Raw genomic sequence first — 26,747 nt, 5'->3', positions numbered from 1 at the left:
CCGGTCCAAATGGGCGCTGCTGTCATCACCTTGCCAGCCACAGAAGCGTCTCCCATCTCAGTTGCACAGGTCAACAGCAAAACGATTTAAAAATCATAAGACACCATAGCTCTAGCTCTCTTAAATGCTGCTACTAGATACTAAGATATTACAAGAGGCTTATCATTTAATTTTCATATTTTATTATTTCCTTAGATTGCTATGCTTCCATAGCTACTCTTAGGTAACCATAAGCTGCTGTCTCTCACTGCCCGCGGGTGAAAGAGGGCCGGTCCTTCCACATAATTTCTATGGGTCGCGTCCCGCGCAGCATGTACCGCTCTCCCTCGACAACTTGCTCTCGACAACACTCAACACCCATGAGCTTGGTGCCTGGTCATATGAAGCCATGGATTCCTGGAGAGACATCTTCGCGCTCGGCTGGCTCATCCTAGCCGGCGTCGTCGTTCTAATAGTCTGCATAGGATTGCGCTCAATGTAAGTCGTCATTCACTACCTACCTACCCTTAGCTCTAGCTGACACGCAGCAGCTCCAGACACTTCAAGCACCCCCCAGGCCCTCCAGTCTCTCCTGGTCTCGGCCAAAACGCGCCGCATGTCACGATAATTCGGCCGGTCAAGGGCGTCGAGCCCAGACTCTACGATTGCATCGCCGCCTCGTTCCGCCAGGCATACCCCCAGGACAAGATCTCGATCCGCCTTTGCCTCGAAGATGACAGCGATCCGGCGTACCCGATCCTCCAGAAGGTCATCGATGACTTTCCCACATTCGACGCCCGTATACTGCTCGAGAGGGATGATTCTGTGCTGGGCGAGACGATCAACATGGGCCCCAATCCCAAGATTCGCAATCTGAGCCGAGCGTACCGAGAGGCCAAGGGAGACATCATCTGGATCGCTGACTGCAACGTCTGGATGGCCAAGGATGTCCTAGGACGCATGGTGGACAAGCTCATGGGCTATAAGTTGGGCGGCGGCTCGAAACCATACAAGTTTGTCCACCAGCTGCCCATCGTTGTTGACCTGGTCGACTACTCGAGGCCCCTTGCAGCGGATGGCCAAGCTCTGTTGGCCTCTTCATCTGAGGAGGGCTTTGCTTCGGACCCCATTGTCGATGAGGACTCGGGAGAGACACCAACAGTCTGGTCCCAGGGTGGAGGGCGTCTCGACGAGATGTTCATGGCCACGTCGCACTCCAAGTTCTACAGCGCTATCAACACTGTCGGCGTTGCACCTTGTGCTGTTGGAAAGAGCAACATGTTTCGCAAATCTCAGCTGGACCATGCCACTGATCCCATTCTGAACCCTAGCCTACCCCAAGACCAGAACCTGCCAACCGGCGTCGACTTTTTCTCTCACAACATTTGCGAAGACCACCTGATCGGTGACCTATTATGGAACACCCACTTTCCCGGCTTCAGAAAACATGGACTCGTCTGGGGCGACCTTGCTGTACAGCCCATGTCGGGAATGTCTGTTGCCGCGTACGCTGCAAGGCGGTGTCGGTGGCTGAGGGCTCGAAAGTATACTGTACTTTCAGCAACCCTGCTCGAGCCGTTTACAGAGTCTTTCCTCTTTTCCACGTATCTTTCATATGGAATTACAACCTTGACCTATTTAAACGAAACATGGGGCATTCCTCAGACTTGGAAGGCAATGGCAATCACTTGGCTTCTCTCGATCACGATCTGGATGATTGTGGATTGGTTCAACTTTAGCTGCTTGCACTCTGGTAACACCATCGAGACAGACGAACATACACCTTGCTTCGCCAAGGGCTTTGCCTCTTCAGAAGGTCTTCCAAGCAGGCGGTTCTCAGAGTTTGTGCCAGCATGGATTGGACGAGAAGCCCTGGCGTTTCCCATTTGGGCATGGGCCGTTCTGTGCGGAAACACGGTGAATTGGCGAGGCAAGGAGTTTTACATTCGCTTTGATACGACAGTGTATGCAGTCGACTCTGAGGAACGCACTAGGGATGTCAGGACACCAGAGTTGGAGAGGGGAACGTCACGAAACAAGCATCGGGTTGATTAGACGAGACGACGAGAACATGAATGCTATCGGCATAGGTTTAAAAGAGAAGGAATCAGCGAATAACGAGTTACAAAACGGCATGATCATGGACATGATAGATAGAACAGCGGATAAAAAGACATCGGATAAGACAAGAATAGAAGCTTGACTTTTAATGCAGCTGCTAAACATGGTTCCAGAGTTGTGCCTGAACATGTCGATGGATATCATGTGGAGATTCAGGAGACAGGATGCTCACTGGCTTTCTCGGATCCCTGATCATATCCTGTAGACCAACCAAGGATTGCTTCTTGAGGTTTCGATTTCGAGAGCGTGAGGTTCTGCGGGCGACCTTCAACTCTCGTCGGGCCCCTGAGTCATGGCAGGCTACAGCCAAGTGCTACTACTCACACAGCATGCGATCCAGGCGTTGACGTCTTCCGTCATTACCAGAAACACACAATTTGGCTAGTCCGCGGTGTATGTGCCATTTCCAGCCATGATACAGCTTCTGACCTTCGGCCCCCGGTCCTGTTGGAACCTCCAACCTGTGCGAGATCCCAACAGACATATGCGCAAGGCTTCCTGTATCTCTTGTATCTTTTTTCTATCTCTAAGATTATCATTATATCATCTAACAAGCAACGGCTCGTAAATCTATCCGCTCTTCTCGTAGACAAACGCATCCAGCTCATCATAAGTCTTCTCCAGGTCGTCGTTGACGAGGATCTTATCAAACTTGGCCGACTCGGCCCAGGCGAGCTCGTCCTTGGCCCGCGCGAGACGCTGCTGGATGCTGTCCTCGGTCTCGGTGCCGCGGCCTCGCAGGCGCTTCTCGAGCTCCTCGTTGTCAGGGGGTGCGACGAAGACGTAGCGAGCGTCGATGCTAGAGGCCTTGACCTGCTTGACGCCCTCCATCTCGATGTCTAGAACTACGACTCGGCCCTTGGCTGTCTGCTCTTCGATCGTCGCCTTGCTCGTGCCGTAGAGGTTGCTTCCGAACTGAGCGCTGCAGTTGACACAAAGGTCAGTATGTATACTCCTCTACCCCGCCAGATTTCTCGACTTACTGCTCGACAAATCCGTCCTTGGCAATCAACTCCCGGAAAGCCTCCTTGGTAACAAAGTGGTACTCAACACCATCAGTCTCGCCATTTCGAGGACCGCGAGTCGTGTGCGACACAGACAGAGTGAAAATATCGGGGTGGCGGCTGAAGAGAAGCTTGATCAGCGTGCCCTTGCCGACACCGCTGGGGCCGCAAATGACGAGGGGTCGACGGTCGGAGGGAGAAGCCATTGTGAAGAAGCGCCTGGATAATTAGAGGAGGGGAATCAAAGGGAGTATAGGGTTCATATTTACCTTGGGGTTTGAAAGACGGGAAATTGCTTGACGGCGACGGTTGTATTGCGCTTCACACAACCTGGAAACCACCGCATTTGTCCTTTTGTTGTTTTGGATCCTTATTCCGCCTTTAGCCTTTTCTTGCACATGATTGGCCTTTTGCGGGACGGTAGGTATTCACGTGACTTGGTCGAGTCAGGTACAGTCTAACTCAACGGTCTCTCGCCTGCCTGGGGTGTAGATACTATACTTGTAGGTCTTTGAGATCGAGTACTATTGTTAATCTAGGTAGTTAAGTTGATTCCTTGGATATCGTGGTTATGTTGAACTGGAACTTGCTTAAGAACTGTGCTGTGTCCACGATGAATTTGGTTGAGCTCGCAACCGGATGCTGTCAAGCTTGCAGCGCAGAACCACGGAATGGCGAAACTCTGAGCGTTCAATATCAGAAAAGAAGCTCAATTATCGATACTAAATAGAATTACAGCCGTTATTCGGCCTATGCTCTATCTTTCTATAGAGCCCCCTCTCTTCAGACAATCCCAAAACTTGAGTGTTAGCCAACTCTCCTACCCTGAACCAGAGCCGCCCCCGCACAGTGCGGAAAATGCGGGGCATCTGCGCACACAGTCCCCTCACCTCGTCGCAAAATTTCGAGGCGATCCATGAAAACATCACCAAGCACAACCCTCAAGATGGCACCCAAACTCACAGAAGAAGAGATTGATGATCTCATCTACTTTGCTCGAGCCGGCGAGCAGCAGGACTTGACCGAGACCATCAAGTCTCTGGCCGAGCGGGAGAAGGCTGACCCCGCTGAGATTGTGGCTGCTGCTCAAGATGAAGCCAAGGCTACTCCTCTGCATATGGCAGCGGGAAATGGACATTTAGGTATGCGGGACTTGGTTTTCTTTTGAATTATAGTCAATTTGAATGAGTATTACAGGATTTTGGGTCATTTCTAACTAACAATCCTATAGAAATCGTCAGACAACTCATCCAATACTTTGACAACCGGCCAAAGGAGCAGAAGCAAGCCTTCCTGGACGAGGCAAACGAGCACGGCAACACGGGTCTCCACTGGGCAGCCCTGGGCGGACATCTCGACATAGTCAAGCTGCTTATGGAGCAGGGTGCATCCCCGGCGCTGGCAAATGAGCGGGACTATGTTCCCCTCGATCTCGCTCTCTTCAACAACAAGACGGCAGTGTCTGATTACTTCTTGGCTTCGATCCGTTCCATGGAGGAGGAGAATAAGGAGGAGGGCCTGAAGGAGGAGGGTACCAAGGGAGAGGGTTCCAAGGAGGAGTCTGCGGATAGCAAGGACAAGGACGTCGAGATGACCTAGAGCTGCACTATCACCGAGGGTTTTGGGCATTGGCTTATGAGGAAAGGACCGAAGAGCAAAAAGGATGATAGAATATTGAGCAAGGAAAAGCAGGGCCATTTGGGATAAAAAGGGATGCCGGGGAATGTTTGATGGTGGGAACTCAGAGGTGCTTGCACATCCAACATTGACAAAAACAAGGAGTTACAGGTAGAGGGAAACATGATACTTTGAAAACGTATGACAATCAAGTGCCAGAACGCCCTAATGGAGAGTGCCCGAGATTCATTCAGATTCAGTAGAATATCAAAGAGGTGATATGAAAGGTGTGATGATCCTGGGCTCTTTTCTGGCAAGTTGTGGGCTTGATCTTTCGGGTCAGCGCAGATGGATTCTTTCAACTATTAGCAAAGGTCCAAAACCCTTCTATGGGTAACCGCCAACGTTCAAAGAGTCAAAGGATCGGTTGCTCAGGGTTTGAATGGCACAAACCCCTCACCAGCCCCAAGGATTGAGATCTCGAAAACCTGCAGAGCAATCATATTGTCGATAAGGCTATGAATAATGAAGAATGAGAGAATTTAAAGTCCTCTGGTAACAGGACCAACCCATCTTGAGATTGGCTGACTCTGCTCGGACCATTGCTTGGGGAGATGTGCTGCCTGCAGATGCTGTGACACAACATTACGCTCCTCGTATGAGAAGAAAATAGTATGTTTGAAGATTCATAGTATTACAAACAGACCTTCTCGATATGTTATTTAGTTGCCATCGTTGAATGGTTCATGGAGGAAAATCCTCGACGTTTGAGCAGGCTGCCATGGACGAGGGGAAATACAAACAGAGCACAGGCTATCCTCTGCCTGTGCCTGGAAGAATTAATCTGCCACGCTAAAATCAGAAAATCAGAGCTGAACGGTAAACTGGGCATGATTTCATTGAACTTGGCTCTCTATCAGGGTGACCCGATTCCTCTATCGCCTCTTCACCCATCCATTTCCCACCACATATCGCTTGCCTCGAAATCTTGACAACCGTTGTCACCAAGAAACCAAAGCTCGTCAAGATGTGCAAGCTTCTGGAAATCGAGTATTCCTGCTCCCACGGAGCCAAGCGCCACTGCCAGAGAATCGATGCCCTCTGCAGCTGCGATAACCCTCTGGCCTGCATGGTCGGTGATATGCAGCTCGGCGACCACCACAAGACGAAGATCCAAGATTTGAGCGAAGAGAGCTTCAAAGTCGTCAAGGTTAATGGCGTTTGCGACGAGTGCGCGCAAAAGATGGCTCTGGAGATTGGAGAAAAGGATAGGATGTTTGGGGAACTCGAGACCAGCCTTGAAGAGATCAACAAAGATCTGAGCCTACTCGCTCTCACAGGCCCAGCCAACGGACAAGACACCAAGAGACACAAGATGCATCGCCGAGAAGTCACGGCCACCAAGATCCAGCACACGCCTCATGACTCGGACTGGATCTGCGCCAACGGATCATGCCAGGGACGCGTCACCTTCTCCATCGACGGACGCCGCGGCCGGTTCTGCCAGAAGCACACCTGCGCAGCTCAAGACTGGGGATGCATCTCTGGTGTTGCGACCAAGCTCAACAGCCCGCAGTTTTCCATCTACTGCCACGTCCACACGTGTACTAAGGCGGGATGCGGCATGAGAATCGCTCATGACTCGGCCATCTACTGCTGCACCCACTCCCACATCCCTGATCTTGTTCATTAGGCGGAGAAGAGGGAGCTGGCACCTGGGTTTCTCTATACAGAGGTAAGGGATATTGCACGTTTTGATGGCCTACCCCTGATAGCCTGATAGATTCGAGTGGGCGATGGCGACGAGGGGCGGGGAGGGGATGGGCCGCTTCTTCCTTGAGAAGCTGAGGTTGGTAAGTACTATTCCCGAGATGTAGACATACCTCTGACAAGAAGATAGGTACCTAGTTTGCGACTGTCATTTCCAAGAAATCTCAGACATATCTGAAGAGTATGAGGGTATCTTGCCCTAATGGTAGTCATAAAATACTCTGACATAATAAAATAATACAAGTTGTACAGTAAAAGTTTCTGAGGAGTCAGAGCTAAACCTGGTCCCTTTGGCACTTCGTCTACGTAGCTCCTCTTGACATCAAAAGACCACTGCCGACAGCGTCAATAGTCAAAGAGACGAGAAATTGTGATAGATTCGGCCGCAAGTTGTCCCGTAAACATGCTGCGGATGATGGTCCTCTTGAAAGATACGCAATCCCCAGCAGCATAGATGCCCTTCTCCGTTGTTTCCATACTCGAAGGATCTACCTTGATCAGCCCTCCATCCGTGAGTTGTATATGCAGATCCTGAACAAAGTCCAGGTTAAGTTTGCCCGTGGGCAAGTGGAACATGAAGGAGTGTTTGGAATCCTTGCCGTCGGCGAAAAAGATGACGATCTTGTGCGACTGAGCGTAACCCTTGCTGCTCTTGCGGCTCCGGACCTCAATTGCATGTAGCTTGGAGATCCTCCGGTTGTCGACCCTGACCTTTTTTTGTAACTCTGTCGTGACTTCGTACAAGAGGTGCCGTGATATATCGTCTGATAGTTTGAGGTTGTGGTTGGTGTAGATGGTGACTCTATCCGTGTAGTGGAGGGCCATGCGTGCGAGGTGCATGGCGGCAAGGACCGAGCCGGAGGCATCTGTGGCGAGCACGGCTGACGAATATGCTCCCAAGTTGCCTTTGCTTCCGTCTGATAGGGGATCATTGAAGCTGTCGACGACTTGTTAGTTGGAACAGGAGAAAGGACATGGGAATGATATTGGGGAACGAGATGGAGAACGAAAAAAAGGGGGTGTCGTTCGTCTGACTTACAGAACCTTCATCCAGGCGTCCTTGTACCCTGGAATATTTGGGTACATTATCTCATATCCAGGAGCCAAGAGTATTCTCCTCGCGCGGACCCTCCTCCCTTCAGCCTCAACCACGAAATGCCCATGACGTCCAGGTTTGGTGCGTACGATGTTGAAGACCTCGCCGATAAAGTGATTCACATTGTCGTAACCATCAAGGCTCTTTAACATGAAGGGCTTCAACTTGTCAGGAGCCCTCATTTCGTCAGGAATAGGCATCCTCGTGAGCCATGTGCCGTTGTCCAGGGCGCCGCGGCCCCTGTCGAGGACGGCAACGCGCAGTTGTTGCTGAGCGAGGCTGACGGCGGCTGCGATACCCGACGGGCCGGCCCCGACGATGCAGGCGTCGTACATGCGCGACCTGGCGAGGACGACTGTCGCGAAGCAGAAGAGGACGATGCTGGTTGTTAACATGTTGGGGTGTGACTGAGGTTGATTACTGTGCTCTTTGATGTACCCGATGCCTTCTGCCAGAGACCTGTACCTTTATTGAGCAAAAATAACAAGAGATGCATGGGCCATGATGAAGAGACGTGTACTTAACTCAAAATCCCCCTCTTGAACATGCGAACGTTTGCAGAGAGTAGTTTTCATCTGTAACACCTGCCGGATAACAACGGTCACTGATAACAACCTCATGGCACGGGACAGAAGAACGGTAGAAATGGGTACCTAACTCCTCTCAGGTAGTACAAGTAAATTCACATAAACTATCATGAAATAACTGAAAAGATGTTGTAATAAAAGGATAAATACTTTATCAACTACCGTCACTCTCTGTGCCACTTCTGCCTGCTCCGGGATGTCTTCAACATTACCTCCCGCCCTCAACGAAGGAAATCGCAACTTCGACTATGTAACTCGTTAGATCAAGCTACACTGATAACTGTCCGAAATATTTTTCAAAGATTATTTGACCGTCTATCCCTCCGGATTCTCTCCATCACGGAGTCTTGTTCGGGGCCCACTCTGTTAGTGTCCGACCCTTCGGCGGCCGAGAGAACGGACCCGGATACATTCACGGTGACTTTTTCGGTGACCGACCAAAGAACAACGGACCGAAAGACCAAGCAACCCTCTTGTCCCTTCCATATTTTTTGAGTTTTAAAAAACCGGCTTCTTCCTCTTTCGTATCGGCATCCTCCAGATCAAATCTACCGCTCTGGTTTGACATTGTGCCAAGACTTTTCATTCTCCACCGTTGAGATGGATCACGAAGGACCTATGGAAGAGATTCCCCACAGCCATCATCACCACCATCACCTTCAATATCATACTCATCATCACCATCATGGACCTCCTCATGATCCTGATATGACTCTCGGAGAGCAGAACAAGGTTCACTTCAAGTATGTGCCTATACATACCCGGTCAATCATCATACTGACTTGCCCCAGCAATGTTGCTCCCGCTGTGTTTCAGTGGCCTTGGATCGTGGAGCTGTGCAATCAGATCACGAGGGAGCTCCGTGCAAACATTGATTGGATTGGAATCCAACCTCCGTCAACTAGACCTACTAAAATCTTGGATTACGCCTGTGGAAACGGCGTTGCATCTCGAGTACGTGCCTTACCAACGCCAAGCCCTTGATCAGCACTGACGTGAACAGGCTCTAGCACCGTTCGTTTCAAGTGTCCGAGGCATAGACATCTCCTCCGGAATGGTGGAACAGTACAACGACATGGCCTTGAAAGGAGGCTTCTCACCCGAAAAAGTCAAGGCCGTCCAGGGCGATCTAGTCGACCCGAAATCAACGCCGTCCCCGGAACTCAACTCGCCCGAATTTTTCAACTTTGACCTAATCATCATGTGCATGGCACTACACCACGTCGAAGATCACGAAAAGATGATTGCAAAACTCTCGGAGCGGCTTCGAGAAGGTGGAGTGTTGATCATTGTCGACTGGGTCGCCATCTCCGAGAGTAACTGCCCAGACGCCCCCCGAGCAAAGGCCTTGTCAAATCACACCATGACGCGTATGGGATTTACTGAAAACGATGTAAGGGAGGCTTACGACAAAGCTGGCCTGGAGGACTGGGCTTGGAAGTGGGCTTCGACGAGGTCTCAGGTACCAAAGGAGATTGGAGGAGAACAGCAGCTTTTCTTTTCCCGTGGACGGAAGCCAAGCTAGTAGAGCATTTTCTTGATTCGGGGTTCTTTTGATACACGATATTGGTTAGATTTATGAAGCTAAAGCGTTTTCCTGTTTTTCAATTTCTTTACCAGGCTGGCAGCTAGAATGATGAGAAGCTGGAGGGGTGGGATCTGGTTCCTTCAGCTATGCACAATAGGGTTTTGATTCTTCTGTTGCCTCTCACGACGCACTTTAAACGGTGACAAGTAATAAACGTATCTTTATTCGTCAGCTTTGAAGGTCTAGTATTAACCTATCAACCCTCTGCTCGAGTGCAGAGTATGATTGGGCTACTAATGACTTGCACCCCTCCAACCCCTGGCACCTACACTCCCCTGCCAAGTTCCGGACTATTTCCAGACAGTTCTTTACCTCTTTGGAGACTATGCTCTTTACGATTGCAACCTGATCCTCGGGATCCACCTCGAATACCCCAAATTTCACGCTTGACAAGCTCCCGCAAGTCTGTGAGCTAGGCTTGCTTCCCCATCCTTGGGATTTGACCGCCTCCTCGAATGAGTAAATGATGAGCTCCAAAGCGGAGACTACGAGTATTCCGCCACTCCTGTAGCTAGAGTACTCGCTTGTGGTTAGGATCTTGCCGAGACTGGTCATGCAGGCTCGGTTGGTCTGGAGTATCTCATCCAGAGCCCGAGATTCCGACCGTGTTTGTGTTTCCAGCGACTCTAGCATGGTAGATAGCTCTGAAATTACCGAAGTAATTTGAGGCTCCGGGCTCCATTGCTCTTTGGGCGGCGAGTTTGATGTGCTTGGAGAAAGCCAGGTAGAGTCCGGGCTGAGGGGTAGGATGTCGGCGGCTTGTCTTAAACAAGGGAGTATGGATTCGATTTCAGAGTAGGGGCCGTACACGCTGTTATTTCTGAATTCAACAGCTGGATACTGTGACTGGGGATTGTCGTTTCCGGTTTGATCAAGGGTGTGGTCGTACGGATGCTGAGCTGAGTGGTCGCCGCAACAACCAGGGCTGCTGATGGCGAGCTTGCATGGGTCCAGGCAGTCTTGATCATCGCAAGAAACTGATCTCGATAGAGGATGAAGATATTCAACCGAGGTGTCACCATCCGTGTTGTGAGCCCTGCCATTGCACTTCTGCCTCCGCCTTTTCTTGGTCATTCTGCCCACGAGCGATACCTCGTAGGTGCAAATCATGTCTGACTGTAGACATCTTTTGCATCCCGTCTTTTCTCCCGTGCACCGGACCTAAGAAGAGTTAGCGGGATGGGCTACTTTAGGGAAAATATTGTCTCACCTTGGCGGCGTGACAAGAGGTGCACGCTGATCGCATACGAGGGGGCTTTCCTCTAGGCATGTTGGACATGTGTGTAACACAAGTAGATGTGTTCGACATACAACTTTACCGAGTATCAATGAAGTGTCCGAATATTGAAAAGAGGCAAAATCTCCAGTCTCCTGACCCAAGACTGAGCATGTGCTGACTTTCCCGCCATTCTCCCTCCAAGCCAGCTCGACGAGGCCATCAAGGTCCTCAAAGCCTGGATCCAGTAGGAGAGACCCAAGACGGGCAACCCTTGTCAACCTACCATCAGCCTCGAAAAGGATCCGACCTATCAGCGGCAGAGGATAATAAATCATGGCTTCTCGCTAGGGCTAGACTGCTATTGAGTTAGTGGGCGATTGCTGGTGATGTCAGTTGTTTTGTTTCAAGTGTGGTTGCTGGGTATTTCTCCATTTTTGTTTTCAATCGCCTCTTTTTGCATAACCAACCACCTGATCATTATCAATTCGCGCGTCTTACGTCTTCTGAGTCATGATTTCTTGGTTTGCTAACAGGGGTAGACGCAATGTTGTCAAGCCAAATGGACAAAGGTCGTTTGCTGGGCGTAAAACCACCAATAAATGACTCACGATCCTCCCCATAACTACAAATCTGGCCTCTTCCTCTGATCCTGGCTAGGCAATCGTGAATCGAAAAATCGCGACAACTTGTTTGGGATTATTTGGGGCGCAGCGGACCCATGTTTGTTTGCTTGATCGCACTTTTTGAGAACACGTCGTTCATTAAAGCCTCGCTAGAATAACGAGGAGCGTCATGAATTGTAGGCACCAGAATTTGGTTGACAGAAGCCACGTATTGGAGGATGAAGTGCGAGTATATAGCATCATGAGATGTTCTTTGTATTTCGATGCCTTAACTCAAATCATTCGAAAGCTCAACATCAATCATCACATCTATTCAGTTCATTGTGCTCCAACAACCTGTCCATCAAACAGCCAAGTTTTCCACGCTCATAGGCAGCCCAGGCCTCAGTATGTTCAAACTCAAACCTAGTCATGATTAGCCACCGTCTGACAAAAGCAGGATCCCAAGATGAAGCTTCAAGTTCTTGTTGCTGCTGCTCTTGCGGTGGTGGCCATGGCCGCCGGCCACCCTCCAGGCGACAAGGAAAAGTGTGGACGCCTTGGTGTCAAGGAATGGGACCCTAAGAACCTGCCCGAAGGCTACACGCTAGAGGACATCCAGAAGTGTGCTGAACATCCTCTGGAAGTTGGCTACTATTGGGGCTTTGGCGAGCATTAGCCTGATTGAGTTCCTTTCAACCATGTCGTTCACTTGTTGTAAGCAACCAATAGCGGCTAAGGTGGCTGTACACTAGGAAGTCGTTGTATAGAGGGCAGAGAGGCAAGCGTTAAAGAACAAATGTAGGCTCTAAGGATACGTTAAGTTTTGTCTGTTTGTGCTTGAAGAAGGGTTTTGTATCCGTTCGAGGTTTTTCCCTTCTCTATACTAATATACGTCTTTCCATCCCAAGTGCAACGAAAATAAACAGCTGGGTCACTCAGTCCAGAACTTTGAGACCAAGTTAAACTCTTGAGAGATTTCGACTTTTCGTCATTTGTAAATCTACCATACTCATGATGCATATCAAACCATCTAGACAGCAACCTTGCTCCCCTCCTTGAAGATGTGAGTTTGCAGGCAAACAAGAAAGGTTCTAGGGGCGACAGTTGTCTATATAAAAGGCAAAGACTCGATATCTTGGACGTGAAACGAGGTTGGTCATGGCGGTTGGGGCATCTGGTGGAGGGGGGTTAACGAGAGATGATGTGTATATGCTAACTCAGAGACTGCGTCGTCTCAATGAGATGGATGACAACTATAACATTAACACTTATATAGGCGATTACTACTAACGTAAGCTGATCTGATAAGGCAAAATTCGCCGTTAGCATTAGATCCAATCAAGATTTGAATCTTATTTGCGCCTTTCACTGCACAGCGCCCTATTCACGCCTGCACGTGCTCTTCACACACCCTCCGATCGAGCTTGATGTCAAGGCATTCCACAGACGTGGGTCATTGGAATTTAAAATTGGGCAAGGCTTTGTGAATTTCATCTTGTCATCCAATAACCTTAGAAGCAGCTAAATACCTTATTTGAACCCCTTCTTCAATGTGCCAAAGCTCAGAGTCGGCTTATACTTGGCCTCCTCCTTGGCGCCAAAGTCCCAAACAGTGTAGAGTTTTGTGAGAATGTCCTTTCCAACTAGTGTAAGTCCCTCATAGTCACCCTCATCAAACGGAGGCCAGCAGTACTTCTCCTCCATCGCAAAGCCCGGCGTGGCAAGCTGGTCTCCGGTCAAGGTCACAACAGGTGGGTTGCGGGCGTTGGCGTCCCCGAAAGCAAAAGAGACCGACCAGGTAGAGTTGAAGTCCTTGCATAGGGGTCGGTAGCCGTCTTCAATGATGGCGGTCCAGTTCATGCCGATCGACTCGTAGACGGCTTGGATCTGTCCTTTGGGGAGTGAGGTTCTTCCGGCACCCGTGTCAAAGACGACTCGTCCGGCGTTGAGGTCTGTCGTCTTCTTGATCTTCTTGCCGTTAACGGTTCGCGAGCCGGTGGCTGAGTTGATGACGGAAGCCCAGACGTCGTATTTTCCATCTGTAGGAACGATGGGCACCTTGACCAGCTTGCCGTCGGTGTAGGTAGACGCCTTGGATGCTCCAAGCGTCAAACGACCCTTGCCGACACCGTCAGCGGTTTCACTCGCCGGACCGTAGTAGAGGCCGAACTTGGGAGCGTCCAGCTTGGGCGCCAGCGTGTACATGATGGTGTCGGCGGCTCCAACGGTGATGGAGTTGAATGCCAATCCAAAGAATCCCTCGCCGGGAATGTTGCCCCACGACGACTGGCTGGCGGCGATGAACGACTGGTTCCAAGAAACCTTGCCGGCTTTGAACACGTCGTTGGCGATGAGACCAGCCGTGGTACCACCAAAGTACTCGATCTCGCCCCATCTGCCAGTCAGCTTTCCCGTGGTTGAGTTGTCTATATTGTATCCAGTCCTCTTGTAACTGGGAAGTGTCAGCGCAGACACATTTGATATGCTTCAGTGTACATACCCGCTAAAGTTGGTGCATTCTTCGGCGCAGTTTTGGTCCACAATCCAAGAGGTTGCGCTTCCAGTATCGAATAGCAAGCGATATGTCGTAGCGGGTGTTCCAACGTTGAACTCTACGAGATCCTATAAATCTATGAGCAGGGGGACATCTTCTTGGTTTTTGGTTGCACTTACATAGCTGTTGTGGTGGACAATGGGCAGGTCCAGAACTGCGGCCGAAGACAAGCCAGAGGCCAAGGACGTGGCCAGAAGAAAGTTTCGAAACGCCATGGTGTTGCAGTCTTCTCTGGATAGCTAAGCTGTCACCCAATGAGGAACTGAGTGAAGTGAAAGACAGACAGGCAGCCTCAAATTTATATGCTCTCTCCTTGCCCCTTACGAATTGCCAAAACCTTAAATCATTCCGGCTTCTAGAAAATCAGTGCCGTTACTCCTGTTCCCGGGCCTATCGGAGATGCCTATTTGAAACGTCTAAGCGGAAGAATTTGGGAATACGAGGCGGCTATGGGTCAGGTGCCAATGCGAGCGGGACTATCACGTCATGGTTAATACGAAGAGACCAGGGTTAAGAAGCCGTCTTTTTATAGATGATCTATGCTACAAGGGGCATATAGGCCGCTTGGTACTGTTATGGGTTGAGGATGATCTCGCCCCTTTAGAGGCGAGTACGAGTAACATCGCTTTAATGCGCATACTTAAGCTTAATACAAGACCACGACATGATCCAGTAGTGTTCTAAACTTGCTGAGGCCAGTACTTCAACATGGAACTCAAAGGGCTTCTGGCAGCCTTCTTTGCTGCATCCTCGCTTTCCTTGGGCCTTGCTCAACAGCAATGTGGTTCCGTTAGACCAGCTCGCGAAGCCGTCAAGGCTGCACGTGCTATGCGAGCTGCGCAGAGAGCCGAGGCAAGCAATGGTCAACCTTCAACTCTTTCAAGACGGGCCGAGGGCTTGACCATCTCGACTTACCTTCACGTGGTTGAGAGTGAAGCTCAAGCTGGCTTTGTCACGGACCAGATGCTCGCGGACCAAGTAAGTCATGATGCAACAATACCGTGATTAATAGCTTACACCTCGAAGATGAAAGTCTTGAACGAGACGTTTGCGCCACACAGGATTCAGTTCGTCGTCAAGGATGTGACGCACACTGTCAACGATAAATGGGCGTCGGTTACTCGATTCAGAGAAAAGGACTTGGCTCTTCGTCAGGGAAACTATGACGATCTCAACATTTACTTTGAGACAGGCCTCATGACCGAAGGCTCTGTCACAGGTATCTGCAGCTGGCCTGTCGAAGATCCCGTCAATACGGGCATCAACGGTACCTCATGGGCTGTGTACGACGGCTGCCATGTGAGCCCAGGAACGATGCCTGGCGGTCCAGGCGTTCCGTGGATTTCGACAGAGGACAACAAGGGCAAGACTGCGACTCACGAAGTTGGACACTGGTTTGGTCTTTTTCATGTTTTCGACGGCTTCAGCTGCACAGGTGATGGTGATTTTATTGATGACACGCCTGCAACATTGAGTGCCACGGTGGGCTGCCCTGTTGGACAAGATTCCTGCCCTGATCAGCCTGGTCTTGATCCGATTCACAACTACATGGACTATAGTAGCCATGATTGGTAGGTTGACTTTGACATTGCTTTCGAACTGGTTCTGATCTGAAGTAGCTTGCACGAATTCACCCCCCTACAGGAGGAGCGCATGTATAGGACATTTGAGACTCTGAGGAAGGGAAGAAAGTTCGACCTTGCTTGAGCAGAATATCCTGTTGATTCTTTACTTTGGTAGATACTCATCTCAATACTTTACTCTACCAGCCGGTTGTAAGCGCTCGGGTAACAGCATCCGAAAGTGTCTCCAGCTCCGAATCCTTCAACTCAATGCTCTCGTTATCTGTCTTTTCATACAGCGTTCCACCCTCTGACCAGATACGTCGAAGAGTGTAAGAGACGGCGCTTGGATTTCCTTCGCTCCAGGCTTTTTGCTCCGCATCCTTGAGCTCCTGCAGGGTATAGCTTGTGGTCGTCCATGGCTCTCCGCCGGTTTGCTTCTCAAACTCGGCCAGGATGTCCTTGGAGGTGACAACAAAGGATTGAACTTTGAGTGCTTTGTTGAAAGAGGCCTCAGGGTGGCGGAGGGCAGCCACTGCGGCTTTTCCGACGCTGAAAGACGTCAATAATGTTTGATGCGCATGAACAATGGACAAACTCACTCAGGCATTGTGGTGAAGCCAATCTTGCCCTCACCGTTATCAATGAGAACGGCCTTCTTGTTGGCAACATCAAAGCCTCCCGCCTCGACAGCCTTTGGCGACAAGGTAAAGTACATGTCGACATACGGTCCAGTGACCAGATAAGTGTACTTGAGACGCTTCACATTCTCCTTGATGTACTTGCGGACCTTGAGCTTAAGCTGGTGAGGCTTCTCAGAAGCGCTTTGGGGACCGTATTCGATATCTGTGCCGTACTCGGAGGGGAAGAACCACTTTACAGAGGATGACTCCTCGGCAAGTCGGATGAGGTCGATCTGGGTCTCGAGGACGTTTCGGCCCACGGCGCTGACGACGGTGTCGACGCCTTCGTAGGCATTCTTGACGTCCTTCTCATTCCTGACGTCTCCTGTGATAATATTGACGCCCTTTGACTTTAGTTCGCCAATGAAGTCAGCCTTCCTAGAGACCGTATCCTCAGAAGTAAAGATGCTGATCTTGGGAAACGAAGGCTTGGCGTTGACAATGTGGTTGGTAATGTACTTGCCAATGGAGCCAGTAGCCCCGAAAATGAGGATGCTGGATGCCTTGAATGAAGCCATTTTGGTCGTGCAATTATTTTACGAAGGGTTGAGGCTGAATTTATATATCGCAAGAGGTTGAGGGGAAGGGCGTTATTGACAAATCCAAGTCTTGTAGACTCGGGTATGGATCCCGAGCGGGGTCATAAGCACGAGATGTTCGGGTGAATTGATGAAATGGGCGGTTGCCTAAGAAAGCCCCAGTATTAGTTATCACGGCGTCATTATCGCTCTGCCATGCATGAATTGCATCACCGTTCTATCTGTCAAAAAAAGGGAAATGGATTAGCAACGAAGCGGAAGCCCAAATAGGAGTATTTACTCCCTCACTTGGTCAACTTCCACTTCATTGCCATAACGCTCACATGTTATAAACACAAACAAAATGATTACTATCCTTTACAGGCTGAAATCACATCCAACCGAGTAGTTTAGAGAACACACATACTTAAAAATCTTGATAAACTGCCCTGATTCAGCTCGAGTCACCAACTCACAATATCACGGTCAAGTGCATGTACGGGCTCCAGCTAGTTTTCTAGACTTGAGGATATGTAGTTTGTTTTTACATGATATGGAGATTGCTGTAGAGTGGTGACAAGAGAACATCGGCTACTATTGCTAGACATTCATTCACATTCTGGCTCTGGATGAGTCTGGCCTAGTGATCAAGACAACCTTAGAAGCCAGCATAAACTAATTAACCACAAGAACTGTTAGCGGAAAAATGCAAAGTCATGAGACTAGAGGATCAGTGAATTCGTGATTCTATGAGCGGTGCACTGACACTGCTCTGACAGTGCACTGCCAACTATCATCGTCACCATCTCATCTCATATATGGCTTTGGTGCGATGGCGATATGCTCTGGATATCTCGGGTTTACCATCCAGTATGTACGAGACGAACAATTCATGCTCTCCACATCAAATCCAAACGTAACACTGGTGTCGCTTTCTATGACCTCTATCTAACCTGTTCCTCTGGGGTTCTATAAAACTCTGCATGTCAGTAACTTGTCACTTACTGGCCCTGTTATGTCTACCTTTTGTATGTCATTTACGAGCTCCCATCAAAAGATCGAGCACTCTGAATCTGAACGTTCTGTTTTCGGTGGAATACACAATGACATTGTAAACGAGGCATGTCAACGTTTCAGTTGAGCGTGAACAATACTTGAACTTCAACTTGTTCAGTTCATCACCACAAACAACGCCTACAAAATAGCCCTCGCTTGCATCCTCCCGTTTTCCGCTCTCAACCATCTCCATCCCGCTTCTCCCAAAAACTCTGGTGAGTAAACCTCACCTCAAATCCATCCGGCCAAGGCCAAAAACCAACCACATTGGTCACAACTCCATGGATTCCGCTACCCTCGCCCACTTCCGCGACTCGCAGCTCTACAAGGACTTGGAGCAAGGCCTCCGAAACCTCATCCTGAGAAAGATCATTACGCATCGTAGTGCGCCCAACTCCGCCGAAGACCCCAAGATCCGACTCTACATCCGCGGCCTCCCCGAGCGTCACCGGTACGCATGCTGGTGTACCGACAATCCCAAGTGGGCGTGTAAGCGCGGGACGTCTTGCCCGCAGAAGCCCCGTCCCGTCCTTGGGAAGAACATGAGTCTGGCAGTCTGCGAGCGCAGACACAACAATGGATACCACTGTGACGACAGAGACTGCTTCAACCCACGAACCGAGGTGACGACCTACCTCCGTAGCATCTTTAAACCACGTCCGAGCTTCTCTCGACCGGCGTGGAGAGACCGAGTCGGCAGCCAGGTCGGAACCTTCAACATTTCTCCCGCTATGTACCACAAGTTTGTCGACGCGGTTTGCCTCCTAATCGCCGATCTACACGAACCCTTCACGGTTGGGGACAAAGGATGGAATCCTCATGTTCACGGTATCATTGGGTGGTATGGTCGACCTGTTGAGCGCAACGTCGACGAGTTGATGCACGAGACCATCAAGGCTCAGACAGAGCGTCTTGAGAAGGAGTACATGCAGGCCAAGATTCGTGCGTACAATGCACAGTACACTGAGGGGGGTTGAACAAAAGGCTTGATTGTTATTCTGGTCGAAGGAAGTGGTGCTCCTGGCGAAGCCCTAGTATTACTCACGACATTACGAACTCTACTATCAATAACGAATCAAACCACGGCTTACTCTATTGAATAATGTGTCTAAGAAACTAACCCTATGACTCAGCAGGAGTCCAAGCAAGCTGATTCAACGCCCATTCGGTATCCTATCCGATGAGCAGCGTCACCCAGAATTGAACGAACTATATATGCATCCTCGTTGAAAGTAAAAGATAACCATGGCGAATTCAGTTCGAGCCTTTACATGGCGCTATACATAGACTTATTACTAGAGTTTTGGTTGAGCGAGGATCACTTAGTTGTCATACCGAATCTTGGTGGAATCACGGTGAAGTTGCCTCTGCTGCTATTGCTGGGCGTTCAGTTGCTTTCCGTTGGGCATGCTAAGATAACCATTCAGAATACTCAAGAAGCAGGTCATGATAGACTTTTGCAGAAGAAAGAATTGTTTCATGGAATCTGTCAGACTTGATGATGCCGTCAAGTAGTCATTATCAACTCTCCTTCATCGTGCTTTGCCGCAGGCGCTGATAAGGCCTCGATACACTCGCTGGTGACAGGTTTGAAGACATTCTGAGGAAATGTTGTCCATGTACAATCGAAAGAAGACTCAAGCTGTAACAACGAGTTAATGAATAAGAGTCATCTCTCACCTAAATTAAAGTTCCCATATAGGTATGTCCTTCCGTGAAGCTGCCGCCCCCCGACACCTAATCAATGACCATAGCGTTGACAGATTTCCCTCACTGATTCGAAAATTACACTTAAATCTACTCTTGTTCACTGAGATATAAAGTGGAATGATCAACAAGACGTGTCATGATCCGTGGAGAGTTGACAACACTTGAGCCTCAGACAGTGTCGTTAGTCACGACAGGCAGCACGTACAAAAGGCCCCCTTTGGACCTCCCCCCTGCCGCTCTCAAAAACTCCAATACACCCTATACCAAAATATCTAGTAAGTAAATTCTCCAACCCTACTCGTCAATCATGGATCCCGCTACCCAAGCCCGCTTCCTCGAGTCGCCCCTCTACAGGGACCTCAAGACAGCTTTCCAGCACATCATTGAGGAAAAGATCAAAGACTCCCACGACGTTCAACAGAATGAAGTTCTGGAACCGTACTACTACATCACCGGCCTGTCCTTACCGTTCCGTGGAGGCTGCTGGTGCATCAGGTCCCAAGATGAACAGTGCCGCGACCCTGAGTCCTGTCCCTGCAAGCCGCGTCCCTTTATGGGCGTCAACATGCGTCTTGCTGTCTGTCGTCGTGATCACGACGAAGAAGGGAACTGCTTCGGAAGGTACGGTGCTATGAGGGATTGCTTTGACCCACGGAACGTAGTAGAACCCAACTTTCTAAACATCTTGCCCCACTGGTCGGAGCCCCAAACACCATGGCCACAGGAATGGAAAGAAAGATTGACCACTATATTTGGGCGCTACAGAATTCCGGATAGAATGTATAATCACTTTGTAAATGCGGTATGCGCCTTGGTTGACGACATGGTCGACCCATTCAAGGCGGGGAATGCAGGATGGGTGCCGCAGGTCCATGGCACACTGGGATGGTATGGTCAGTCGGCCGAACATTGCATCGAGGAGTTGGTGCGGTGTATGAGTAACGCCTGGGAGGATCGCCATGTTTTGGAGAACCCACGACTTCAACGTGGTCGACGGTATCGAGAGGATTGGGATTGGGACTTGGAGTAGACACATGGGGCATTGAGCAAAAGTCTTGATTGCTATTCTAGGCCAAAGGAAATAGGAATAATTCTACCTGCGTGCAATACTCAAGTTCCGGTGTATCATCGCAAAGACAAACTCATAACGTCATCAAAGAAACCTTCCGTAACACCTCACAGAGAGTGACCCTCGACCCGGAGGACAGTCCGAAGGTGCTCAAACGAAAGCCTCTGCCCCTTGTGGCAAGCCAACAGATTAGCAGTCTTGAGCACGTTCTTGATCTGGCGGCCGTTGAGCTCCAAGCCAGCCAGAGCCTTGATCTCATCCTCAGTGATGTCGTGGGCAGCTCCGCCGGCGACCTTGGCGTCGAGGCTGACGGCGCGGTTGAGGAAGCCCCGCCAGACGGCCTCGCGGGAGGATCGGTCGAGGGGAGGGTATTCGAGGGACATGTGGATTCGGCTCTGGAAGGCAGAGTCCATGTTCTTCACGCGGTTGGTCGTGAGGAAGAGGATGCCCTCGTAGTACTCGAGCGTTCGCAGGAAGATGGACACAATTCGATTGCGCTCGATATCGTGGGGAGATCGAGCCTCGAGGAAGACGTCACACTCGTCCAGCAAGAGGACAGCATTCCAGTTAGCCACCATCTCCAGGATACGGCCCAGGTTCTCCTCGATATCGTACGCATCGCTGCCGAGATCACCAGCGCTCATGATATACAGAGGCACCTTCATCTCCTCGGCCACCGACTCGGCCGTCAGAGTCTTGCCGATACCGGGACCACCGGAGAGCAGCATGATGATACCCTTGCCCTTGCCTGAGATGATGTCATCAAACACATTCTTGTACTTGACCTGACTCTCGGCGAATGCGAGGATAAGGTCCTTCTGGTCCTTAGGAAGGACAAGAGACTCAAAGGCCTGGTCGTTGAACTTGACTTCAGAGACATCGTCAATGAAGAACTCCATCCATCGCTTGTTCTTGAGCGAATAACCCCTCACCATGGGGTATGTCATGAGGAGCTGGTCCTCAGTCAGAGGAGGACGCTGGGGAGTGGCATTCGGCTCGGCGTCCTTGTCATCATCGTCGCTGAAGTTGTCGCTCGTGTGAATGGGGTTGAGCCAGACAGTGTGGTCGGGGTTCAACTTCTCCCAGTTGGCTCCATCAATGACAATGCGCGACTGAACCGTCTCCTTACGAGTCTTCTCAGAGTTGACATGCCAGATGGCGGTGCCATTGTACGACTTGTAGCAGTAGCCACCAAGCTCATCAAACTTGCGGCCACGCTCCGTCAACAGCGCCTTGGCGGCATCGAGGCGGGGGTGATACTCAAGGGGATAGCAGGGAAGCTCCGAGAAGGGCACAGTGCCGAAGAACTCGGGGATCCTCATGGTGAGGTCGGTCCAACCCATGTACTTGCCATCCCAATCAATGATCTTGCACTGCAAGATGTAGAATGTGACACCGCAATTGTTCTTCCCAAAGTGGCCCGAGTTGAACTTGACAGCCACAGGCTTGCCCTTCTCGGAGCCCCAGACAGTGCAGCCAGGAGGGAACAGAGTCCAGATGTGCTCAAAAGCAACAGCCCTGTTCTTGAAGTAATCCTCTCGAAGCTGGATAATCTCACCGAGCTCCTCCTTCATGATGTTGTACAGCAGAGTGACGTGCTCGCGAGTGGCCTCGTCATAGGCCTTGTCATCCTTGGCAGCGGAGAACTTGTCCCAGCGGTGAACGAAGCACTCAAATGGGGCGTGGAACTTGAGTCGGGAGACACCGCAAAAGACGCCAGGGTACCCATCAAAGACCTTGCCAAGGACGCGCTTCAGGTAGGGGGACTGAACGACGAGACTGTCGATGACGAGGGGCTTGTTGGAGTCAGCCTCCTTGGGCTTCTCTTTGTGGGTGTTAGCAGGTTCAGAGATATGTTGGCGGATGTAGACTTACTCTTGCGGATAATGACGGCATACTTCTGAGTCTCCTCATTCTCAGCCGCCTCCTCGAGATCTGTGGGATACTTGTCTGTCCATGATCGATCACCGTGCTCGTCGTACTTGGCGTAGAGATCCTTGGTGTCGGCCAGAAGACCAACTATGACCTTTTCCTTCTCCTCTTCCTCCTTCTTCTCCTCATCCCCATCCTTCTTGTCTTCGTCCTTCTTCTCCTCTGACTTGTCTTTGCTGGTGTTAACCAATGATCTTGTTTGATGTGTCGAATGTTCTGGCTTACCCTCTGTGGACTCTGTCTTTGTCTCCTCAGTCTTCTCCTCCTTGACCTCAGGCTCAGTCTCAGCCGGGGTCACGATGACCACCGACGAGTCGTCGCCGCTCTTTGTTGACTCCATGGTGTCTGACATAATTCGCCAAAAGATATGTGTCTCTCAAAGCTTTAGGGAGGAGAAGGATTGCTTTAGTGTGGCTTTATAAGTGACCACAGTCAATGTTTGTCGAGTTGAATGAAGATGAAGAGTATTTTCCTTTGACTTTGTTGAGCTCCTTTATAGACTTTAAAGCGACAAGTTGATACACTTCGCCAACAGGCTGCAGCAATCCATCTCGCCTCACGGCATGTTACTCATCCGCATCTAGCTCGCTGACCATTAGCAAAGACCCATACCCATAACGAATCTGCCATCTGAGGCGGAACGGGACCCCTGCATTTCACAGCCCAGGCAGAGGGGCCAACAGGGCTTAGGCAGCCCCCGCGAATAGGCATCAAAGCTCTCCATAGGTGGACAAGTTGCAACAGGATCTCGAGAAGGATCCTCATTGGCTTGATTGGTTTGGAGGCATTGGGGGCCTAAGATTTTAGAGAATTCGAATGGTTTGCACGCTGTTTGAAGGCGAGGAGTCATCGGGGAGGTGATCTTTGGCCTGGGCATTGTCGGCGCTAAACTTGATTAGGCAACGAGCTGGCGGGCTCCCCTGCACTGAGCAGCAGCACTGAGCCACAATCAGCTTGGCTCCCTCACTATCAGAAGCTATTCTAGGCTTCAAGAGATGGGACAGAATGGGTTAGGGAGAATTGGCGTGAGTGAATATTCACGGTTGATATGGATGTCATCAATATTCAGTCGTGACAACTCATTCCGAGATGCCAACAGTGAGTGCCTGTGTATGGATGTGTCTACAGATTCCCGCCAGAGAGTATGCTGGCAGCTGCCTTCTTAACGGCAGCCTGCGCAACGAGAAAAAGACTTGGCCCAACACTGATCCTAGCAACTCCAATCTTCGCCAACTCAGCCGTAGACAACGCATCTGCCGTTCCGTGCGCAAGCTTGACCGCGACCCGCCCATCCAGCTCCTTCACCAGCGTCTCCACCCACGCCGTCCGCAGTCCTCTCCCTGAACCACCCCAGTAAAACACCGTTGTAGCCCCCGCGTCTAGGTATGCCTTGCCGCGGGTGATGGCCTCTTTCACCGTGTCAGCCTCATTGAGGCCGGTGTCGAAGTGGAACATGTCGCAGCGGGCATTGACGACAAAGTCTGGGCATCCTGCATCTGCGGCAGATTGGAGGGCTGTCTTGAGACGTTGGACTTGCTCGTCAATGGGATAAAAGGCACCTGTAGCAGGGATAGTATCCTCAATATTGGCGCCTACAACTCCAATCTCAACAGCCCTCTTAACAGTCTCAGCAACCTGATCTCCATACCCATCCTGCAGATCAGCCGAAAGCGGAATACCGGCAGCCTTGCAGAGCGTAGCGATCTTGGCGACGGCGTCAAAGTTTTGTTCCAGGGTGAGCTCCTCGTCCTTAATGCCTAGCGAGGCAGCGATGGCCCAGGATGCGGTGGCGAGTGCCTTGACTGGCTTTGATGCATCGTCGTTTAGGGAGACGACCGTGTTGAAAGAGGCTACGTCCCAGACGTTGGGAAAGACGATGGGGGTGGATGGCTTATGGAGCGCCTTGAGCTGTTTGGCAAAGTCGTTGCTCATGGTGAGATTCGTGAATGGGCTACTTTAATTTTGAATAGAGAAAGGCTAGTTGATATGAAAGAGATGGCATTTATATGTCTAGATTTATCCTGTTGAGTCAGAGTTATGGTGTTGCTGTCAATGTGTCCAATGTGAAGGGCGCGCGGGGCAATTGAACTCCGATGGTGCCCAGCTAAAGCCGAGCGAAGCCATGACGTCTCAACACCAAACGAAGCATCACGAGAATCGATGGATGCATCCAACCCTGAAAATGACAGCTAGTTCTCTTATCAAAAGCGGCGAAAAGCGAGGTTGTATCCAGTTGCTCCCAGGTAGCTGCATTCATGACTCCTTCGCCGTGGACCCTGGATAACGACATGTGTGGGGAGCCCCGGTTTGAACGGCAAAATAGCGCGATGTTGCAATCGCTTGGCCATTTCTGATTTTATAAAGACCTCGTATCAAGTCCAAGTCGAAGCATATCTCGAAACTTGTACCTTTATTGAGTCCTTCGGTTACGAAAATGCCGCTCCAGCTACGCGAAGCCCAGTCGGATGACATCCACGCTATGCGCAATGTCTACTACTCCGCCTTTGGGGATACCATCATTGGAGGCCACGTCTTCATGACGAATATTGAAGCTTCGGATCGCTTCTGGGACGCTTCGTTTAAAGACGAGCTTGCGGATTCTTCCTGTCAACTCCTCGTCGTCACCAACAAGGACACGCCCGAGTCAACGGAGGAAATCGTTGCCTTTGCGAAATGGGGCCTCCCCGGAGCTTCAATCGATGATCCGCCGCCCGTAGAAGCCTGGCCAAGCCACGGAGAACTCGCCGTCGACTTCTTTGGAACGATGACAAAAGGACACCGCAAATACATGGGCGAAAGGCCACACTGGTATCTCGAGTGTATCGGGACGCACAAGGACTGGAGGGGCAAGGGAGCGGCGGGTTTGCTCATGCGCTGGGGTCTTGAGCGGGCGGACGCAGACAAGCTCCCATGTTTCCTCGAGGCGACCCCCAAGGGGAAGCCAATTTATGAGAGGTTTGGGTTCAGGACGTTGGGTGAAGAGGTGTTTGAGTGGCCGCAGGGAACATCTGTGGAGGCGTACATGGAGCGTGATGCAAAGACGGACACTGTGACGAACGGAGAACAACGGAGCGATTAAAGAAAATAGATGATGAGGATGTTTGGTCAGCTTGCAAACGGCTTTGTGTGACTGAATAGCAAGCACAAAAAGAGATAAATTACGGGTTTGTGACTCTGGCACGGAAATCTTACCAAAGTCATCTTTTCGCAAAACACCAACACTACCGAACCCGAGAAGCGACAGCACGCGAGATGGTATACAATGTGCACCTGCGAATACCGACGATTCGCCTGCGGCCACGAGCGCAAGCGACGCTACATCAACTGCTCGACAGGCGACGATATGGCCGACAGCTCCGAGAGCGCGTGCGGCTCCGTTGACTTTACAGTCGTCTACACGCGGGGGTCGTGCCGTGAGGTTGGATGCAAGTACTTCGAGTGCATGGTCAAGGGGTGGGCGTGCTGCAGGTGCGACAAGGGACCCAACGAGGGACACGTCTGCAGACAGGACACGACGCCGTGGCGATGGGATTATACAGAGTGCAAGCATCGGGTTTGTCATGGCTGTAGGCCTTGGAGGGAGTTTGAGAGGGAGAGGGCGATGGCCAAGAAGGATGCTGAAGGCAAGTCACCGGGGCGAGAGGTTATTCGGAGGGGAATACATGCGATTACTGGAGGTCTGATCAAGGGTGGAGGCTCTGCTAGACATTGGTAGAGGATGGGTCGGGGTAGTACAGTCGAAGTAATTAAACTGATAATGATAACGGACTTTGGGGGCTATCTATCAACTCGGCCGAGAAAGACGGACCTGTCGATCCGGAAGTCTCCTCGGTATTTTGTGGGCTGCCTCGTGGTGGTGGCGTGTCGGCGGCAGTTGAAAGATAAACCGGGGAATATTAAGACCCCGAGATCACTCGATACCGGCATCCTCGGAAGACGAGGGTCTAATCGTAAAGAAGTAGACGTATCTCGAAACATGTTCAAAACGTTGCCAGGCCGCCAACTCATCAAGCATTGTTACCATAAGGCTTTGCCCTGCTGCGCCATTGCTCCTCGATGACGTGGGACCAAAACTTT

General features: G+C 50.7%; 16 protein-coding genes across 16 annotated transcripts; 10 read left to right on the top strand and 6 right to left on the bottom strand.

Annotated features, from left to right (window-relative positions):
• Window positions 1-388: 388 nt before the first annotated feature.
• On the top strand, window positions 389-2,034 carry MRS44_012348 (uncharacterized protein; the record flags this gene model as incomplete). The annotated part of the gene is made up of 2 exons (XM_046269520.2): window positions 389-477; window positions 531-2,034. 2 exons carry the CDS (start codon window positions 389-391, stop codon window positions 2,032-2,034), a joined length of 1,593 nt encoding a protein of 530 aa, XP_046133200.2.
• A 636-nt stretch (window positions 2,035-2,670) lies between these two features.
• Window positions 2,671-3,310, bottom strand: MRS44_012347 (uncharacterized protein; the record flags this gene model as incomplete). Its single annotated transcript, XM_046276167.2, has 2 exons — window positions 2,671-3,022; window positions 3,084-3,310. 2 exons carry the CDS (start codon window positions 3,308-3,310, stop codon window positions 2,671-2,673), a joined length of 579 nt encoding a protein of 192 aa, XP_046133201.2.
• A 710-nt stretch (window positions 3,311-4,020) lies between these two features.
• Window positions 4,021-4,703, top strand: MRS44_012346 (uncharacterized protein; the record flags this gene model as incomplete). Its single annotated transcript, XM_046276169.2, has 2 exons — window positions 4,021-4,246; window positions 4,336-4,703. The coding sequence occupies 2 exons, from the start codon at window positions 4,021-4,023 to the stop codon at window positions 4,701-4,703; spliced, it is 594 nt and encodes a 197-aa protein (XP_046133203.2).
• A 1,045-nt stretch (window positions 4,704-5,748) lies between these two features.
• On the top strand, window positions 5,749-6,414 carry MRS44_012345 (uncharacterized protein; the record flags this gene model as incomplete). Its single annotated transcript, XM_046281146.2, has 1 exon — window positions 5,749-6,414. The coding sequence occupies one exon, from the start codon at window positions 5,749-5,751 to the stop codon at window positions 6,412-6,414; it is 666 nt and encodes a 221-aa protein (XP_046133204.2).
• A 422-nt stretch (window positions 6,415-6,836) lies between these two features.
• MRS44_012344 (uncharacterized protein) lies at window positions 6,837-7,982 on the bottom strand (the record flags this gene model as incomplete). Its single annotated transcript, XM_046283571.2, has 2 exons — window positions 6,837-7,428; window positions 7,531-7,982. 2 exons carry the CDS (start codon window positions 7,980-7,982, stop codon window positions 6,837-6,839), a joined length of 1,044 nt encoding a protein of 347 aa, XP_046133205.2.
• Window positions 7,983-8,774: 792 nt separating this feature from the next.
• On the top strand, window positions 8,775-9,699 carry MRS44_012343 (uncharacterized protein; the record flags this gene model as incomplete). Its single annotated transcript, XM_046276170.2, has 3 exons — window positions 8,775-8,917; window positions 8,966-9,128; window positions 9,178-9,699. The coding sequence occupies 3 exons, from the start codon at window positions 8,775-8,777 to the stop codon at window positions 9,697-9,699; spliced, it is 828 nt and encodes a 275-aa protein (XP_046133206.2).
• Window positions 9,700-12,052: 2,353 nt separating this feature from the next.
• MRS44_012342 (uncharacterized protein) lies at window positions 12,053-12,262 on the top strand (the record flags this gene model as incomplete). The annotated part of the gene is made up of 1 exon (XM_065618770.1): window positions 12,053-12,262. The coding sequence occupies one exon, from the start codon at window positions 12,053-12,055 to the stop codon at window positions 12,260-12,262; it is 210 nt and encodes a 69-aa protein (XP_065474842.1).
• An 854-nt stretch (window positions 12,263-13,116) lies between these two features.
• On the bottom strand, window positions 13,117-14,355 carry MRS44_012341 (uncharacterized protein; the record flags this gene model as incomplete). The annotated part of the gene is made up of 3 exons (XM_046284056.2): window positions 13,117-14,038; window positions 14,087-14,208; window positions 14,260-14,355. 3 exons carry the CDS (start codon window positions 14,353-14,355, stop codon window positions 13,117-13,119), a joined length of 1,140 nt encoding a protein of 379 aa, XP_046133208.2.
• Window positions 14,356-14,848: 493 nt separating this feature from the next.
• MRS44_012340 (uncharacterized protein) lies at window positions 14,849-15,847 on the top strand (the record flags this gene model as incomplete). Its single annotated transcript, XM_046273820.2, has 3 exons — window positions 14,849-15,118; window positions 15,167-15,711; window positions 15,760-15,847. 3 exons carry the CDS (start codon window positions 14,849-14,851, stop codon window positions 15,845-15,847), a joined length of 903 nt encoding a protein of 300 aa, XP_046133209.2.
• A 55-nt stretch (window positions 15,848-15,902) lies between these two features.
• MRS44_012339 (uncharacterized protein) lies at window positions 15,903-16,903 on the bottom strand (the record flags this gene model as incomplete). The annotated part of the gene is made up of 2 exons (XM_046281147.1): window positions 15,903-16,254; window positions 16,305-16,903. 2 exons carry the CDS (start codon window positions 16,901-16,903, stop codon window positions 15,903-15,905), a joined length of 951 nt encoding a protein of 316 aa, XP_046133210.1.
• A 1,337-nt stretch (window positions 16,904-18,240) lies between these two features.
• On the top strand, window positions 18,241-18,936 carry MRS44_012338 (uncharacterized protein; the record flags this gene model as incomplete). The annotated part of the gene is made up of 1 exon (XM_046283572.2): window positions 18,241-18,936. One exon carries the CDS (start codon window positions 18,241-18,243, stop codon window positions 18,934-18,936), a length of 696 nt encoding a protein of 231 aa, XP_046133211.2.
• A 1,040-nt stretch (window positions 18,937-19,976) lies between these two features.
• Window positions 19,977-20,699, top strand: MRS44_012337 (uncharacterized protein; the record flags this gene model as incomplete). The annotated part of the gene is made up of 1 exon (XM_046283573.2): window positions 19,977-20,699. One exon carries the CDS (start codon window positions 19,977-19,979, stop codon window positions 20,697-20,699), a length of 723 nt encoding a protein of 240 aa, XP_046133212.2.
• A 146-nt stretch (window positions 20,700-20,845) lies between these two features.
• Window positions 20,846-23,010, bottom strand: MRS44_012336 (uncharacterized protein; the record flags this gene model as incomplete). The annotated part of the gene is made up of 2 exons (XM_065618769.1): window positions 20,846-22,563; window positions 22,614-23,010. 2 exons carry the CDS (start codon window positions 23,008-23,010, stop codon window positions 20,846-20,848), a joined length of 2,115 nt encoding a protein of 704 aa, XP_065474841.1.
• Window positions 23,011-23,792: 782 nt separating this feature from the next.
• MRS44_012335 (uncharacterized protein) lies at window positions 23,793-24,602 on the bottom strand (the record flags this gene model as incomplete). Its single annotated transcript, XM_046276172.2, has 1 exon — window positions 23,793-24,602. The coding sequence occupies one exon, from the start codon at window positions 24,600-24,602 to the stop codon at window positions 23,793-23,795; it is 810 nt and encodes a 269-aa protein (XP_046133214.2).
• Window positions 24,603-25,104: 502 nt separating this feature from the next.
• Window positions 25,105-25,749, top strand: MRS44_012334 (uncharacterized protein; the record flags this gene model as incomplete). Its single annotated transcript, XM_046269521.2, has 1 exon — window positions 25,105-25,749. The coding sequence occupies one exon, from the start codon at window positions 25,105-25,107 to the stop codon at window positions 25,747-25,749; it is 645 nt and encodes a 214-aa protein (XP_046133215.2).
• A 183-nt stretch (window positions 25,750-25,932) lies between these two features.
• On the top strand, window positions 25,933-26,385 carry MRS44_012333 (uncharacterized protein; the record flags this gene model as incomplete). Its single annotated transcript, XM_046273821.2, has 1 exon — window positions 25,933-26,385. The coding sequence occupies one exon, from the start codon at window positions 25,933-25,935 to the stop codon at window positions 26,383-26,385; it is 453 nt and encodes a 150-aa protein (XP_046133216.2).
• Window positions 26,386-26,747: the final 362 nt, after the last annotated feature.

This window comes from Fusarium solani (assembly GCF_023522795.1).
Source record: "Fusarium solani strain SB1 chromosome Unknown bctg00000008, whole genome shotgun sequence".
Taxonomy (NCBI): Eukaryota; Fungi; Ascomycota; class Sordariomycetes; order Hypocreales; family Nectriaceae; genus Fusarium; species Fusarium solani.
The sequence above is the reverse complement of the archived record's forward strand: the minus strand, read 5'-3'. Positions and strand labels throughout refer to the sequence as shown.